Source organism: Neopsephotus bourkii, unplaced genomic scaffold (assembly GCF_033783945.1).
Source record: "Neopsephotus bourkii isolate Nb327-2 ecotype Australia unplaced genomic scaffold, CSIRO-AGI_Nbou_v1 NB_1027, whole genome shotgun sequence".
In the NCBI taxonomy this organism is placed as follows: domain Eukaryota; kingdom Metazoa; phylum Chordata; class Aves; order Psittaciformes; family Psittacidae; genus Neopsephotus; species Neopsephotus bourkii.
Window position 1 is genome coordinate 1,606,128 of NW_026901516.1, and position 18,258 is coordinate 1,624,385.

Genomic DNA, 18,258 nt, shown 5'->3' on the forward strand with positions numbered 1-18,258 from the left:
AAAACTAAGCTGATGTTGTTTACTAGAATCATGTGAGTATCATGCTCTTTGTAGTGGCAGGAGATGACTTCATTGTTTGTCATAATTTTTAATGAAATTAGTGCGTTTGTTTCAAATACATGTCATTGTTTCTTTTATTTTAAAGATATGCCTGTATATCCTTTTACTTCTCCAAATCTGAGAGACGCTATGGCTGGTGACATAATAGGCAAGTTCTTGGTGGTTTTCTCCACCCCCATTTCACTGTTTTTCCCAATGTTGCTATTTTCACTGCTTCAGTGGTGCCTGCTTTCATGGAGATTTATGTAGTAATTTTGCCACTGTTGGTATTTATTTGTCAGAGACCCTTTGTTCTTCCCAGGAGTCCATCATGTTGTCATGTTCAAATTAAACAGTTTAGTGGGCTAGCTCCAAAAGGAGCTATGGATCAAAACAAATTTGACCAGCCTCAGGCAAACATCTGCAGAAGAGGCTGGCCATCTTGTTCAGTGCTCTTCTGAATAGATCCATCAAGGCTTTCTGACACAACTGCTGCTTTGCAGTGTAAATCTTTTAGGCTAACTGACCTCTGCTTCTGACTGTCTGTCCTCTCACACCTGGAAAATTGCACATTGCCTTTGGCAGTGAAGACTTTGATTTTTAAGAGAGCTATGTATTTTATTTTAGCCTTCTGCAAAGCTGCCTGAAATCTGTATGACAATTCCCTCAGTGGGATTATATTTTTTAGTATATGTTATCATACCGAGGACCTGAGACATCATCCCAGCTAGTGCTTAATCACATACACACTGGTAATGCCCTTCATGGTTAATAACTTTTAAAAACCTTGAATTCATTTTCTTATCCTAAAATCAGCATGCTTCTCCTTTATTTCTGTTAGATGTAATAGAACTGGAGTTCATGCTGGCAAATGAGAAAGTGTTTTCTTCTGTGAATGTAGCAAACAGTTTGACATAAGCAGGCAGTACAAATCCATGTACATATTCACAAATCCCGACTGTTTTCTTGAAAGTATCTGCAGTTGCTGTAAAAGCCCACAGAGCTTCAGTCTCCTGTACTACTTATCTCCTTCATGCAGCATCCAGAATAACTGCTGTGGTAAGCCTCTGGGTGTGCTCTGTCATATATCCCCTTCTCTCACATGTTTCTAAAAGGAAGAAGGAAAACTCTGATGGAAAAAATAAAGAGGAGAAAACAGGTCTTGGTCTATTTACATTTTCAACGAGTAGTATCTGGGTCTGAAGGCATAAGAAAGGCAGCTGCCTCTAAGGGGAAGCTTCCGTTACTGTGGAAGTTGTAAATTTGTGCTGGCAGACTAAACACAGTTACAGGTTATTATACTTCTAATGAGATTTACGTGTAAGGTTTGTACAAATAGTTTTGCCAGTTCAAGAGTAATAGTTACTAGCACTGGTTTGTTTTTCTCTGCAAAAATATGAAGAGTTGCGTGATTTTATGCACTCAGTTCCTTTCTTCTTTTGCCTTTCCTGTTGTAACTACAAGGTGGCTGCAAACCAGGGTATTTTGGCTCCCAGTGTCTGCGTAAGTGCTGTAGTTTCTTTGATGCTTGGAGCCTGTGCTCTAGTGTAAATGCCAGCCTTTGGCTTCCAAGTGAAATAGGAGCTTTAAGATCATAGGGATGCTGGGGAGGGACTCTTCATTAGGGACTGTAGTGATAGGACAAGGGGTAATGGGTTAAAACTTAAACAGGGGAAGTTTAGATTGGATATAAGGAGGAAATTCTTTCCTGTTAGGGTGGTGAGGCACTGGAATAGGTTGTCCAGGGAGGTTGTCAATGCTCCATCCCTGGCAGTGTTCAAGGCCAGGTTGGACGAGGCCTTGGGTGATATGGTTTAGAGCAAGGTGTCCCTGCCCATGGCAGGGGGGTTGGAGCTTGATGATCTTGAGGTCCTTTCCAACCCTAACTATTCTATGATTCTATGATTCTATAAAGACACAGATGTTTTCTTTACAAATGTGCTCTTCATCGTGCCAGTCCCACAGCTCAAAAGTGCTGGGTGGTGACTGTGATGGTAATACCCAACAGTGCAGATATCGAACTGGACTTGTTTTTTTTCCTGTGGCACCTGTGCAGCTGGGTATTTTCATTACCCTTCTGCTGGGGAAAGCCAAACGTTCCCTTTTGTCAAGTGTATCCAAAATACAGACACAAGTTTTATACTGAGGGGTGAATTTCTTTTGCCGTGCAGATGTGCTCTTAAGGGGGTCTCCAAAAATTCGCAGGAGTCAAAGAAATAAAATGTGATGAGGGGAGAATTCCATCTAAAAATGCCCCAATTTCCTTGATTGCTGGCTATTTATTGTGTGATGCAGCTGTCAGACTCCAATTTGGAGTTGGATTTAGTAACATTGATGGAATTTAAAATACCTTTGGGAACGTTTCTTTTACATATGTTTTCTTTTTTTAAAAAAGAATATTGTGTTTGAGTTTGCAACCTCACTTTGATGCACTAAGCTGCTCTTTCTAACTGATACTAGAAAACTGATTGGTTTTAAACCTTATTAGCCATCTCTGTGCCTATTTAGGCATTTTATTAATGCCTCCCACCTGAGCTTGTGAATCCAAGCCTTATTCTTTTCATTTCATTTTTAAAAAAGGATGTGACTAGTTTCAATAGTTGGCATAATGGGATCAACAAATCAGACTGAGTGGGGACATGTCAAGTGTAGTGCTCCAACGCTGATACTGAACTTAGCAGTTACTGTGAGACAGATTTGATTATTTTGTTCTTTCATTAATGTCTCCCTTGATGCTGAATTGTTGTTGATGTAATCAATAAAAGCTGTTATGAATCACAATAGATCTGCTGGGAAGATTTGGGCCTGGTTGAGGATCAGGGAGTTCCTTTTTAGTTTTTATTTCAAGAAAGATAGAAGAAGTGAGCTTGTGCAGAGGCTGCCTCTGCCCCTGAAATGTCTTTTTTTATTTGCAGCATGCAAATGTAACACAGCAGGTACCCAGCCCAAAGTCTGTGATTTCCTTGGGAGGTGTCTTTGTCGCCCAGGGGTAGCTGGACTTCAATGTGATGGCTGTCAGCCTGGCCACCACTCCTTCCCTGCCTGTCAAGGTAAGGCTCCCGATTGCATGTACAGCATCAAACCGGCCCCCAAAAAGGCAGACAGCACTGCTTTTCAGGTACTGTTTTTGCAGTGGTTGAAGTTCACAGCTGTAAATGGGCAAGGCAGTCTTGTGCTCTATAGTAGAATCCTCACATATTCTAATTCTCCATTTAGAGGTGTGTTTCCACAGTAGGGGAGAATTATATAGTCTGTTTTCTCATAGGCTTTTTTTCCTTTTGCGTGGTCAGGTTGTTTGATAGACCCTCAGTCAGCACAGCTGTCTTACTAATAACCAAAGAATTTGGATGGTGGTCTCACATGGAGGCCTACAGCAACAGAGCACAAGTGACTGCTAAGGAACTGGCATACCAGAGCTGTGAAGCACTCATCTACTTTTGGAGAGGGTCTTGTTTGGTAAAATATGCATTCTGTGAATCTGAAAATTAGAATCTCCCATTTTGCCCTTCAGCATGATTTCTCATGATGATCATTTTAAGATCGTCTGAGAGACACTGAGCCAATTTCTGCCCATGTAATCATGAAACATGAAAGATCTCTATGACGTTTGACCTGTGTACCTGCCACCAAGGAGTAGTCTGATTTTTACAAGAGAGGGAAATCAATGAAGTATAACCTTGAATATCATAATGGTCTTGCGTGTGTATGAGGAATCCATGAAGTCCTATCTGGCCCCTAGATTTTGTCTGCTTTTCCAGTGGTTAAGAGAGGCCCTTAATCCTTAGTGAATTTTACACTGAGAAAGAATATAGGATATTGCTGAGTTCTGGTATGTACTTTTCTGTACAGCTTAACAAGATTCATGTAGAGCATTATGATTTACTTTCTTCTATCTCGCTATTTTTGGTTGTTGACCATAGCAAACTTTTTCCTTTTGGGCTTATATACTTGCTTGTCTCCTATGAATAGACAGCAGAATTCTTTATGCCCTTGCAAAGATATGTTATTTTGTGTTACTAAACACAGTGGGTGGAATAAAGAGAAGCCACATGACTGTGTCTTTATGGTCTGGAGTAGATTAACATTTTTTAATGAAAAACATAAAACCAGGATTCTGTTTTGGTACATGCTGTTCAGTGAGTTTAAAATATTCTATCCTTTTTTTTTTTTCCTTAGAACTGAATCAGGTAGCAATCATAGAGCAAACCAAACCTGTATTGAATACGTGCCACATGCTGAAAGAGACATAAAAGCTTAAAAGAGCATTCAAAAGCGAATTGTAAAAGACTGCTAAAAATAGTTGAAAACAGTCAGTGGGATTACTCAAAACTGCTGCCATTCACAGCTTGTTCTGTAAAATAAGCTGCCATGGGTTTAAATTTAAACTAATGCAGCATGCTGCGAACTGTGGTGGAAAGGGAGCACCCCAGCCTGCTACTCCTGTTTGGAGTTACCATTTTCAGAAGGGAGGAAGATCTATAACTTTCTGGCTTCCTAGCAAGCCCCGACTCTTTCCAGGCATGTAAATGCCTTGATGTAACACAACAGAGTCAGATGTCCTTGACTGCAGAAGAAAAGAGGAACTGAAAGGGGGAACCAGGAACATGAACATGGAAGTGTTTGTTGTATATTTGTGCCAATCAGCCATTTCTGTCAGTCATAAAATCCAAGTGATTAACTGCTTGTACCTGGGGCAGCTGGGATTCCCAGATGGGCTCCCATTCATGCACCCATAAACTCTGTGATGACCCTGTGCAAAGCCCAGCATCATTCCAAAAAATGTCAGGGCTTACTTGTGATAGACCTGTTAGCCTAAAATAGTGGTAACTCCAACAGAAATTTCTTATTATAGCCTGACAACAGCTTTTATTGTAGTCTGACAATGTGCCTTTTGTATTATAAGCAGATTCCTGCAATGCAGTGCTTGCCAGCTCATAGAATTAAAACATCAGCAGTTTTTACCTTGTGCATCATTTATTTGCGCATCATGAACTTGTGCTTGTGCCTCATTACTAATAAGCTTCTTGTTAGCCATGAGACAGCCTAGCTTTGTGGATGCCATTTTCAGAAGTTATTTTTTAGAGAGGTTATTTTTTAAGTACCTCTTTCCTGTGGTGTTTTTTTCCACTGTAAAATGGATTTCTGTCACACACGTTTCACAAGGCATCAAACTAAATCTCTAAACTGTACATTATAAAATTGCAGTAAGAACCTGATTCTCAATGGTTGAGAAGGCAATTACAGTACAAGCATCTATTTCAGGGTATTTATTTTTGGTGGTAAAATTAGAGTTCATTTGGTTTCCTCATGATTGCTTTGCATTCAAAGGTAACTTTGTGGCAAATTCTGGTTTAAATAACTACATAGACATGTAGCTGTAAGGATAATAATTATTCCTTTTCTTTGTGTAGAATGCAACTGTGATGCTGTTGGCTCAGTGGAGAATACATGTGGCCCTAGAGGTCAGTGTCTGTGCCACAATAACTATGCTGGACTTAGATGTGATCAGTGCGCTCTGGGTTATTACAGCTATCCCAGCTGCTTGCGTGAGTAAAAGCCTTTTCTCCTTTTACTGTGTTTTCCTTCCTTAATATTGCAATAGAGAAGAAAACAAATTTTCTCAAGTATTTTTCCGTCTAAAACTACCTATGTAACCATGATAGTTTTATTCCATCCGAAGCTGGCAACAGTAACACTGAAGATCCAGGCAGTGTCCAGGCTTCCTGGCAGGTGCATACTCCAAGCAGGAATAGGTAGTTCTCCTTAGCACATGATTGCTGTTCCTGTGCTACTTGGATTAATGTGAGCCTGGCAGTGTTTGCTTTTTGTGCAGTTAGATCTCTCCTGAAATATTAAATCTAAAGTTTAGGCTGGGCAATGGGCATTTACCTTCACGAGATCTGTCTCTCATGGCTTACAGAACATAAGCTGTGTTTCAACTGGTTTGGGATTCTAACATTTGATACACTGTGCTGCAAACTCTTAAGTAAGTGCACTTGACATGTGCCAACATTTCACAGTAAATCCTAGTCTAGAAGGGCTTGACTTTACAAATCTTCCATGATATCAAGAATTTTTCCTGCCCGTGTGGATCAGTTGATCAGGTACAGACTGTGTTTATAGGTTTTTCACATCAAGAAGAGGGGAACCTGCAGGCTCTGTCATTAAAATCAGCAAGCTACCTTATCATAATGAACAGGAGTGCACTTTCCTAGGAATCAAAAGATTGTTAGTGCTGAAGAAGGGATGTATCCAGAATTCTGATATAACTAATCCCCACAACCACAGCAAAAAATAATCTGGCAGATTTATTCTCTCTCTTTAGGAGACTGGCTACTACTTTGCTAAAATAATTGTCATTAACTAGTTTTCCTTAAGACTCCATCTGCCCAAAGATGAGTCCCCTGGGCTTTAGCAGCATTGTTCCTTTTTGTGGAGTTACTCTTATTTACCTCATGTGTGTATATCATTGCATAGCTGAGACCTTACATTGGGACCTGAAATTATAAGACTGTTGCATGGTGTATTTCAAATCTTTTTCTGGCATCCCCTGCTCTCAGATCTAAGGTGTGAGGGTGTACAGTTTCGTATTCTAGATTTTGCCATAATATTTTTAACAGCGTCTAATTGCAGAATTTGCTCTGTGCTTTATATAACCATAAGAAGTTCAAAGAATCAGAAATCCAAAACCAAGCCTGCTCTTAGATAGAATCATCAAATCATAGAATAGTTGGGGTTGGAAACGGCCTTAAGATCATCGAGTTCCAATCCCTCTAAAACATGCCACCCAAGGCTCCGTTCAACCTGTCCTTGAACACCACCAGGGATGGAGCATTCACAGCCTCCTTGGGCAACCCATTCCAGTGCCTCACCACCCTTACAGTAAAGAACTTCTTCCTTATATCCAATCTAAACTTCCCCTGTTTAAGTTTTAACCAATTACCCCTTGTCCTATCACTGCAGTCCCTAATGAAGAGTCCCTCCCCAACATCCCTATAGGCCCCCTTCAGATACTGGAAGGCTGCTATGAGGTCTCCATGCAGCCTTCTCTTCTCCAGGCTGAACAGCCCCAACTTTCTCAGCCTTTCATACGAGGTGCTCCAGTCCCCTGATCATCCTCGTGGCCTCCTCTGGACTTGTTCCAACAGTTCCATGTCCTTTTAATGTTGAGGACACCAGAACTGCACACAATACTCCAAGTGAGGTCTCATGAGAGCAGAGTAGAGGGGCAGGATCACCTCCTTCGACATGCTGGTCACACTCCTTTTGATGCAGCCCAGTTTGATGCAGCCTAGTATACGGTTGGCTTTCTGGGCTGTGAGTGCACATTGAAGCTGGCTCATGGTCATTTTTTTATTGGCCAACACCCCCAAGTCCTTCTCCACAGGTCTGCTCTGAATCTCTTCTCTGCCCATGGGATGGGACAAAGAATTTAAGGAGGAGAGTTTTATTATAGTTCCAGATAATCTTACCTGTTTCAGCCAAGCAGAGAGGAAGAGTCAATGTCAGTGTGGTACATGTCACATCAAACTCAGGTTCCAAGCAGGGGTGAGAACCCTGTAAGCTACAGGAGAATCTTGTGAGCTATTTATTGGGAAAAAAAAACAACCAAAAAACAACCAAAACCAAATAGACAAACAGTATTCAAAACGACTGCAGTACTAAAGTTTTGGAAGGTTTTTGCTTGGTACCTGCAGAGTGAACTTTCCCACCACTGGCTATGTTTGTTGTTCTGTAGCTTGTCAATGCTCTCCTGACGGTTCCCAGCACGGCATGTGTGAGCCCACATCCGGGCAGTGTGAGTGTCAAATGGGCATCACAGGGCAACGGTGTGACAGATGCCTTTCTGCAGCTGACAGTTTCCCCTACTGCAAAGGTAACACTTCTGAGGGAAAGCCTTTACTGCAGGGTTCTCCAGGGCAGTCTGTTGCATACAGAAGTTTACAGAAACTCCCTGAAGCATGGGGACGGAGGGAGGGATGCACCAGGAGCACATATTAGATGAGCTTATGTGTCATTCTGCATGTTATTTCATAAGGTAAATACTGTAAGATTTAAGTGTTGTTAGATGATGACACAGGAACTTTAAGAAAACATCTCTCAGACCTATAGGTTAGTGCACTATTTTCTAAGCCACTACTTTGCATATCAAACCAAATAGTCTAAACCAGGATAAATACACATCTGAAAAATCATTACTAAAGGTTTCTGTTGGTCTTGAAGTTTAAAGCATTTCAGTCCCTTCAAGGTAACCAGATTAAAAAACCCTTTCAAACTCACATTGTGCTTCGGCACTGCTACATTCCACAGCTCTGTTTTCAAAAGGTCTTTCAATGTGTTTGTTTTTTAATTTCATAAAGGTGCCAACAGTGAATGTGATCCTTTGGGTAGCGTTGGTTCTCATTCTGTAAGTATTCTCCCATCACAGCTAATAGTGTGTGTTAATAACTCATGTGCCTTTGCTGAACACATTCACTTCACTGTTCACGTCCTTAGGAGTGAAAATAAACTTTGTGTTTTGTTTTTGTTGAGGGTGGTTTTTTCATCTTTTATATATAGAATATGCATACTGTTTATCTCTTCTTGGTGTGCTAAAACTCTAATATATGCATTGCCTATGCATGTCCCACAGACCTTGTAGATTTGGGTTGCAACAGGCCATTTCAGCATCAAATTATTCTTGAGAAAAATTATTCTCTCTTTGTAACTGTTACTATTCCACTATTATTGTTATTAATACAGTGATGGTTATTAATAATAGCATATTTAGCAGAAATCATGGTCATTGCTAAATGTGTAGCAATTAAGACCTAGAAGGTAAGTCTGACTGACGGAAGAGTTATCGATGTTGGTTCATGTACGTGTGTTTTCCATCAATAAAGGAAGGATTAAATTTGCAAATGAATTATTATTTTTAAGTAAATTTGTTTTTTTAACTTTTTGCAAAACAGTCAATACTTTAGAGCAGTCCTAATAAGGCTAATTGGAAAGTACATCTATTGAAACATGTAGAATAAATTAGATGTGGAAAAAATGCACTGTGTGGAAGTCCTGTGCTGATCGTATGAGACGGAAAAATCTAAGTCTGAATCAGCCTCAATTCCATGCATCTGTAGAAGTCAGTAAACTGCATGAGCTCTTAATAATACTAGGATTTTCTTAGCACTAAAGACCAGTATGTTTATATGAAACAGATGAAGCCATATTAACTCCTTTCTGTCATTAGGGCTATTGCCAATGTCTTCAGCATGTTGAAGGTCCTACCTGTAGTAAATGCAAACCGTTATACTGGAATCTGGCCGAAGAAAACCCTGAGGGATGCACAGGTATAACTTCATGGCATATTTCTTTGGGCTTATGGAATGTATTGAATTCTTTCGGAAGTCATTGTTATTCGCTCATACGGAGAGTTGAACTGATCTCAAAGTAGCACCGCAAAATAAAACGTGCAAGTCAGCCTGGACACTGATTTGCATCAATTGCCTGAATGTTTCTAAAAAAAGGAAACAGTTTGAAATCCAAACTCAAGACTGTTTTTTGTTAAATACAAGTTAAAACGTTTTAAATACTCCAGTAAATCGCACATACACTGAAGTCCTCTTTCTTTCCCCTTTTGTTTTTCCTCTCACCTTGTGCCAGTATCTGTCTGCTGTTCTGAACCTTCTAGAGTAAAATCCACCTTGTGGCACTATGACTCAAAATGGCAGATTCAGGGTGGTGGGTTTTTTTTTCCTGCAAAGTACCTTGGAATGATGAAATGCAGATTGCCTTTTTTTCATCTGTGCAGCATGCCAGTGTGATATGAGGGGAACACTAAGTGGAGTCGGAGAATGTCAGCAGGTAAAGTGAAATTGAAAGAAAGACATTAATGAAATTGACTTTTGTAAAGATAAATTGTTATGACATTTGGTAAGGTAGAAGTCTTGGTAGCAATTATTGCTTTTACACAGAAAGTGGCTAGTTTTATATAATGGAGAAGCAGTTTTCGATAATGGAGAAGCAGTTTTATATAATGGAGACGCAGTTTTATACAGAAGTTTTATACATCCTAGGGCTGTACGAAAGGTCTGAAAAATTCTCAGCATCTTGAGTTTATATATTTTCTAGTCTGCTCTTTGAAGATGGTATGTGAGAGAGGTTATGTCCAGATTGTATTTTGTGTGGAGATGAAAATGTTTTTTCTTTTTAGAATTAGAGGGAATTTGGGATATTGAATGTTAAAGTTCTCAAAAAGGGGCAGAAAATTTTTTGATTAAATTGTTTGTTTTGCTTTTTTTTTTTTTTTAACCCCTAGGAAAATGGGCATTGTTACTGCAAATCTAATGTTTGTGGAGATTCCTGTGACACTTGTGAAGCTGGTTATTATGCTCTTGAAAGCAAGAATTATTTTGGCTGCAGAGGTAAAATGAATAAAGGACATTTCCAGTAGCAGACTTGCACTTAGCAGAAAAGTATTTAGAATTCCCTAGGTTGTATTTTTAAAATGTGAATGTATTTGTTGAATCACTTGCGCACAGCTGAAGCTGTTATCTTATCAAGCAATATAATTGACATTCATTCCTCTTCTTGTTCCTTCTCCCAAGTTGTGGAGCCAGGGATGGTTGGTTTTCCTCCAAGAGTTACTTGGAAGAGCAGTAGCTGTCTGTTTTGCTTAGCAGTTTTCTAAGGTCTGCTGCTACAGTAAGAACTTAAAATGTTACAACAGATGATAGTAGCTTGATGGGTGTTTTTGCAGGTATATTCACAGTCCAGGCCACAATGTGTTTTGAAGCAGAGCCAGATGTAGCTGTGATGTGGAAAAAGTGTTTCTTCTGAGGGATACATGCTTTGCCATGTGTTTTGAGTGATGTAGAGCTACTGCACCAGTTCCCTTCCCTCCTTGTCCCCCTCCTGTAGATGTAGGTTTGTTAAAATTATTGAAAGCACTTTTACTGACTTCAGCGTGCTTTACATCTGTTTGGAGTTGATGCAAAAGATGTATTTTTAATGCATTGAAGCAATTCAACAATCATTTAATTTGTGCGAAGTTAAAAATAACAGGTCCTGTACCCAACAAAGCTTTTATACCTAATATCTAACCAAGGAGATAATGAATGGGATCTGGTTTCACAAAGGTGTCAGAGGATTACAAGTACTTATGATGTCTTAGGAACAGGAGGCTTTTACACTATGACATAAGTACATGTTTAGGAACTTTCAACCTTTCAATTCAGCTTGAAATTTTTAGCCTAGACATAGCTGTTCCTTAGTACAATATATATTATACCTCCTTATTAGAGGTGTAATTTAGTTTGTGCCACAATTCCTGTCTCCTGTAGAAAATCATTCAATATTGTTGTCCAGCATTGGTTAAAAATGGGCATATGCTATTATATGAACACATACGTTCTTGTCATGTCCAATTTTTGTAAGATAAAGGTTCTGAAAAATTAATATCTTACAATTTTTTTTAAGTTAGGGTTTTGGGTTTGTTTTGGTGTGGGGGATGTTGTTTGTTTATTTTGGGGGGGGTTAAATAATCATCATGTTGTAGAAATTCTGACTTACTAGCAAAACATTTGAATGACTGCTCTGCAGAGCTGTAGTCGTGCATTTAGTAATGTGGCATGGCTTACTGCTTGTGATTTGGGTTTTTTAAGTGGCTTTTCTCACATTCCAAGGTGAAAATAAAGCAAACAACCACAAACTTCAGAAGCCAGAAATAGTTGCAGCTCGTGCATGTGTTTTAACACGTTTGAAAGAGTCTGAGGGGTCTGGAGGGCTCTGGAAGGAGGAAACGAATCATTAGTAGCGAGGTGTGTTTTCTGATAACTTTTGTCATTTCTTTTCTGATGGGATATTTGGTTTCTGCTCTTTCCCCAACAGGCTGCCAGTGTGATGTTGGAGGATCCCTCAGCCTGGCGTGTGCCGAGCCCGCAGGTGGCTGCCAGTGCAGGGCTCATGTCGTGGGGACAGCCTGTCAGGAGTGAGTCTGGCTGTAGCTGCTACTAGCTCCTGCTTAAGCATAGTTCTTTTGAAACTGCCTGCAAGTCACTTGTTTTTGTATTAGCTGTTGATATTAATTTTGCTGGGCAGTTTTCTTAGGTTGTTTTATTAAGATGTTTTAAACTTATTTCCTTAAATAACCAATGCCAGTTGTGCAATCATAATGCATATGAATCTATATACATATCAAGAGTTATATAGTAAAACATATGTAAGTTGTAAAAACTTCTGAGAGGAGAACTCTCATTACACCAATCTTTATCAGCTGTCTCGAATTTACTAGCTGCTATCAGGATTCCTCAGTCATCAGTAGGTCACTTCCGATCCACTGCTTTGTGCTCTTAGATATAGACCATACAGCAATTAGTGACACCTTGTTGTTTGGTTTTTAATTTTTTCCTTGAAAGGCCTGAAAAAAACTATTTTTTCCCTGATCTGCACCACATGAAGTTTGAGATTGAAGATGGTACTACTGTCAAGGGAAGGGAAATTCGTTTTGGCTATGATCCTCAGGAATTCCCCGACTTCAGTTGGAGAGGATATGCTCAGATGTCATCTATACAAGTAAGCTTTGCTCAAGGCTTTGATGTGAAAACATAGGTGCATGGTATGTATGTCTATAGTACCGCTATGTGTATGCAGGGTCATGGAGAAACTGGAAAAAAAGGACAGGATATCACTAAGTTGAACCCTTTGGCACTGTATCCCTGTTTAGATTAGTGAGTGTTGGTACTATTAGTATGGTCATTGCTTTTGCCAGTATTTGTCCTTCAGAAATGATCTTTGAGGTTGTTGGGGGGGGGGGTTGTTTGTTTGATTTTTCTGAGAGATACGCATTTTGAAATGGGTGTAAAAAAAAGAGCTAACAACTTTAAAGTCTGTAATACTAAGTTCAGAAGTTCTTGTAATGTCAAGGACAGTGGAAATAGCAGAAAGTTGATGCTTGGCAAAATAATTTGAATTACACAATTCCATGGCAGTCTGTATCCACAAGGTTTTCAGGTACCATCACAGGGCTGTCACTGAAGTCTTTTACACCTGCAAATCATATTGGGTGAAAAAGAGAAAGGTGCCAACTTTTGTTAGCACATTACAGCAAACAGGAAAAGGTGTGATGCAGAAAGGAAGCTGTGAGGAGGAGCATATTGGCAACATTCATTTTAGTCTCATGACAGTCCACAAATAAACTAAGCAACAGCAGTTTATAAGTAAATCACAGAAAGAAGGTCACCAGTAAGTGTAAGAAGGGACCTGCCTGACTTTGGACTGAACTATTGACCAAGTGAACCAGGACTTTAAAACAGTAGATTTGAACAGTAAATAGGATTTGCTCACTCTTCTTAAAGGTAGTACTCTGGTGTGGTTGTGTCCAAGGATTAATGGATCTCTGTAGATTGACATGCAAGTACATGATTATCGCACAAGCATAGTGATTTCCTTTCAGTTCTTAATTTTTCACTCTTTCCTCTTTGTTCTTTCTGTTGTTTGTTTGTTTTATCCCGGAGCTCATATTCGTTGGATCTTCAGAATTACTCCACTTTCATAGAGGAAGGCAACTGTCCAGTAGCTGTGATTTCTTAACTTCTGCTTTCTAACTCAGCTGCTTTTTGCATTTCATATCCAGTGCCATTTTGTGAAGAGGCAGAGAAAAGCCTTAGTCTCTAATCTTGATACAAGTGTGCATTATTTTGCTTACCTGGACAAACCTTTTCAGTCATGTAATTGCCAGCTCCAGGCCCTTCTTATTTAGATCGTTGCATTCTCAGTTATGCAAGGTTTTAACAGGAGGAAATTATGGTCTTCATTTCATGGAACTTTCCTAATTTCAGTGTAGTGTTTCTGTGTCTTGCAGGACCCTGAAATAATCCTCCTGACATTTATTTTGTAGAAGGCAAATGTTGCCATGTCTACCACACAAAAGGCAATTGTAAGAGCTTTGTGTGAAAAGAAACTATTTCAGTACAATGAAAAATTCTTGAGGTGAAATAAATAAGCTGTGTGTGACATCAGTGGAGACTATAGTCAAGCTGCCAACATGGGTGTTTCATTGTAGACTGAGCAGCTGACAGTCGAGCTTAGATTTTAAAGCACCAGCCAGAGTTGCCTAAGTTTGTGACAGAGCTCAAAGAATAATTTCTCCCCACTCCCTGTCTTTGCTTGAGGCCAGGGACTGGCATCTCTTCCTCCCTCATTCCTCACGTGTCTTCTTTCTCTCACTTCACTGTGTCTTCTAGATTTTCCATAAAAGCTCAGAAACCATTTTGATAAATCTCCTGAAGCATGCTTTTTTATTTCTTTTGCCTTTTCTTTTTTATTCATGTCTCTTTTTCAAGTATTCCTTTAGTGCCTGTCTTGCCCATGTATTATCTTTCAGAAGTCATCCTTCTCCACTTAAAACAACTCTTGTGAAAGCTTTCCCCATTGCCCTTCTGCAATCACCTAGATTTTAGCTATCAAGTCTCTAGATCTCTTGGCCCTGCCATCTGTGGTATGCCTATCTTTGCTTTCTGCTTTGAATTTCTATTAAGAAGGTGAAAGTGTCTGGTGATGACAGAATTGAGGAACATTCAGAGCAGCATAGGAGAGCTGGCAATTTTGCATTTATTGTAACTTTTAGGAGTAACAGAAAATGAAGCTTTGTGCTCTGTTCTCAAATGTATGGAACAGAGAAAACATGTAGATTTGCAGAAGCAGAATGAACTACAGCAGTGGGGAGGTCACCATACAACAAGAGTCTTGGAAAGGGACAGCAAGTGGATCGTGATGGGTGAACTGTTGGGAGCTGGATTACAAGGGGAGTTTTAGGATGGAAAGAAGGAAGCCAACACTTGAGGTTGTACCAATCCTATCTTTTCCTAATCCACCACCACCATTTGAACATGTCTCTGCTGATTCTGTTGCTCTGCCAATTAAATAATGGGGGCTATGAGAGAGAAGCCTCCTGTGGGGTCGAGAACTGCATGGCTCCAGAGGAATCAGTTCAGCCCCAGGGCAAAGAGTCATGCATGGTATTGCATCTCTAAGAAACCACAGGATCTGGTGGAGAAGCAGAAGTTTCAGTGACAATCTGAGATGTCTGTGTGCTGTGGAGTGTGTTGTGTGATCTCAGAGGAGGACTGTTGATTCTGGCCTGTTCTTCGGGAAGCTAGGAATATGGACAACCCTTGATGCCATAAGCCTCCTTTAGGGCATGGAAGGGGAGAATAACTGTAAAATACTGCCCATATATCAAGCTGCAATGTTAACACACATGTCAGTTCAGCCCTTCTGTGTCTTTCTGGATAAGCTAGTATTTAACAAGAGTTTATTTCACAGGAGGTTTTGTTCTATGTTCTTTTTGTAAGCTGTCCAAGCCTTTCTTTTCTATTACAGAGTTTGTCTTGGCCAAATGGTTTTTCTTTCTCTGGGTGCTAGTAACAAATAATATACTTTCCTTTCCTCCTTTTTCCCTTTCTTTTTATTTTTCGCAGCCAGAGGTGGTTGTGCCTATCACTGTGGCTTCCCCTAAGCTCTTCCATCTAGTCCTCCGCTATGTCAGCCTGGGCTCAAAAAGCTCTAAAGGGAAGATCTCAGTTGCTGAGGGAAAACATTTTGGCACTAATTACACTTGTAAGTGAATTAATTTTCTCACTAGGCTTGCCTGTCTTCCTCTGTCATACAGCAGCATTGCCATTCCAGTATATACTTGTCTGCATGTGCATTTTTCTTGTAGGACTTTAGTATGGTGCTTGCATGGCTTCTAACTTCCTCTATTCAGCACTTTATGGCTGGTTTTGTTTATTAACTTCCATTTTTCAGAATGAAGTGAGGATAACTTTGAATGTGGAAAAATCAAACTTATTTCGCATTATCCTGAGGTATATTAACCCTGGAGGTGAAACATTGTCTGGTCGCTTATCTGCCTGTCAATCTCGGCCTGAAACAGGTAGGTGCAACTCAGTGGTGCAACAGATCAGAATATTAGATTGGAGGAGTCTTTTCAAGGTGCACCTGAGACAGATTTGTAATGTTGCTTAAAATGAGTCACTTTTAACAGTGGCAGTGCCTTTTGTGCTTTTCCTAGTGTATTTTGCTGTGTAACTGATGTGGCTGTGTTTGCATGAAATCCCTACTTAACACTAGTAAGCAACATTTGTTTCTTCAAATGTTTGCCAAACTCAGTACTTTCAGTTCTGCACTTGGAAGCTCTGAACTGTATTTAATGAAGCTTTTAAAGAAGGGATAACAGCATTTATATTGGTTTAGTTGCCTTTAATATTTCAGTTTAAAGGTGGCTTCTGCCTTCATTCCATGAATAACATTTATTTAAGGGTGAATCCAACCTATCAAGTTAGCTCTGATTACAGACCTCAACAGCATGTGAGGCTGATAGAGGATAAGTACTCCATATCCTTTGAACAGGAGGATACCAAGCCTATATGCAGAATTATGTCTTATAATGCCTAACCTCAGCAGACTTATGGCAGCTAATGGAGTTTAGTCATAGACTTTTTAGTAATCGTAAGGAGACAAAACTGAAGACTTCACAGATATCACTCAGCAGAGTGGCAGCAGTTCATGGTTATTTCTGGGTTTTATTGGATGGGAGACAGGGAACCAGGTTTTGTCTGGGCTTCAGAGAAGAAATCTGTAATATTCATAACAATTGCACCTCACAACTTTTTGATGAAGCACACTGCAGCTACATTTGTGTTGTACATCATCTCTGCACGTTGTACATCATCTATGCCTAGACCTTCAGTTACTGTCTGTAACTAAACATGTTAGATGCTGCTGAGAACTTCCAGTATCTGAAATATTTGGCTGAGAGTCTCATGATAACTGGTCTGGTGTCAGCTGAACATATTGTGGGTCAGTGCAAATACAGGCTGAACAGAAAATAATGGAAAAGTGAAGTAGTGAGCACTTCAGAATATTGTGAAACTGGCCATCACAGGGGCAGAGCTCTGCTTTTCTGAACCAATTTGCTCAAGACTAATGAAAACAAAGACAACAATCACTGTGTAGCTCTGTAGCTCATTGTGTGGACAAATGCACATTGATTAATGTAACGCCTTAAGAAAAGCATTGATCAGCTCCTGTTAGAACCATTTAAATAGATTGAATCATTAGTTCAGCACACTAAGCAAATAGAGACATTTTTCACAATTCCTTATATTTTTACTTGGTTTTATTTTGCTGGCAGGGGCTGCTCAGAACAAAGAGTTTGTCTTCCCACCCAGCAAGGAGCCGACTTTTGTCACAATCCCAGGAAAAAGCTCCACAGAGCCTTTCTCACTGGTTCCAGGCACATGGACTGTCACTATAATGGCAGAAGAAGTCCTCTTGGTAAGAAAATGATTGAGGAAAACAGGTGCTTGAAGGCTGTCATGATAGTATTGCTCCGGAGTTATTCACCGGGAAGAACCCTCTAAGCGATTGAAATCCAGCACTAGTGAAAAGAGCACAGCAGCAGAATATCATTATGAAAATTTACAGTCCCACTGCTTATTTCATTTTTTCTTCTTTCCTGACTTTCATCAGCTCTAATTTTTCTTGTGCTTACATACTTTATCTGGAATTTTTACTTTCAAAGGCTATAGTAATATTAACACACACGAGAACTGGTTGAGAAGAAATACAGAAATTAATAGTTCCTACCTATCAGCTATCATATCTAAAGCTTACCACAGATGACCAAGGCCTTAGTTTCTTGACAAAGATTCTTAAGAAGGCAAAAATGCAATGGGCTGCGTGATTAGTAGGCTATTTTCTAAATGCTTTTCGTCCTTCCATCATGACTCTTCTTTGTCTCACTGAAAAACTTTCTGACATCAGTTCTGAGAAGTTGCTCTAAAACCAGAAATTGTTTGAGGTCACGAACTAAGAGAAACCTTAAACATGGATGATCACAAAGGCAGCATACTGAATTCATATGTATAATGTATAGGGTTAACAAGTAGTCTGTGTCTTTAGTCATTAAGCCTGGGGCTCTGTTAAATTTATGGAGTACCAGGTAAAATGTTACTAAAAGAGCTTGCAAACATATTTCTTGCTGAAAGTGACAGTACTTATTGTGTCTGTTTTTTTTAGCTAATACCTTTGAAAAGGAATTTATTAATGACTTTAGCCCAGTATGTTCTCACTTTAACAGTTTTTATAAAAACTCTAATATGTTAATTTAAGTAGTCAAAACAGAACAAAAATATACCAGCTTCTGAAGCACAGCTTAATAGATTACATGATGTATTTTAA

At 39.6% G+C, this 18,258-nt stretch overlaps 1 protein-coding gene across 2 annotated transcripts in view; it reads left to right on the top strand.

Moving 5' to 3' along the window:
• The window catches only part of LAMA3 (laminin subunit alpha 3), a 106,654-nt gene that overhangs the window by 24,379 nt on the left and 64,017 nt on the right, over positions 1-18,258 (top strand). Inside the window, exons 11-21 of one of the 2 annotated variants that reach the window (XM_061360505.1) lie at positions 146-208; positions 2,955-3,089; positions 5,451-5,585; positions 8,400-8,446; positions 9,266-9,365; positions 9,827-9,879; positions 10,334-10,439; positions 11,905-12,004; positions 12,432-12,588; positions 15,823-15,949; positions 17,210-17,352. In XM_061360505.1, coding sequence (XP_061216489.1) covers positions 146-208; positions 2,955-3,089; positions 5,451-5,585; positions 8,400-8,446; positions 9,266-9,365; positions 9,827-9,879; positions 10,334-10,439; positions 11,905-12,004; positions 12,432-12,588; positions 15,823-15,949; positions 17,210-17,352 — 1,166 coding nt within the window. Of the gene's footprint in view, positions 1-145; positions 209-1,447; positions 1,543-2,954; positions 3,090-5,450; positions 5,586-8,399; positions 8,447-9,265; positions 9,366-9,826; positions 9,880-10,333; positions 10,440-11,904; positions 12,005-12,431; positions 12,589-15,822; positions 15,950-17,209; positions 17,353-18,258 lie in introns of those variants that run through there. The other variant, XM_061360503.1, reaches the window with a different exon arrangement.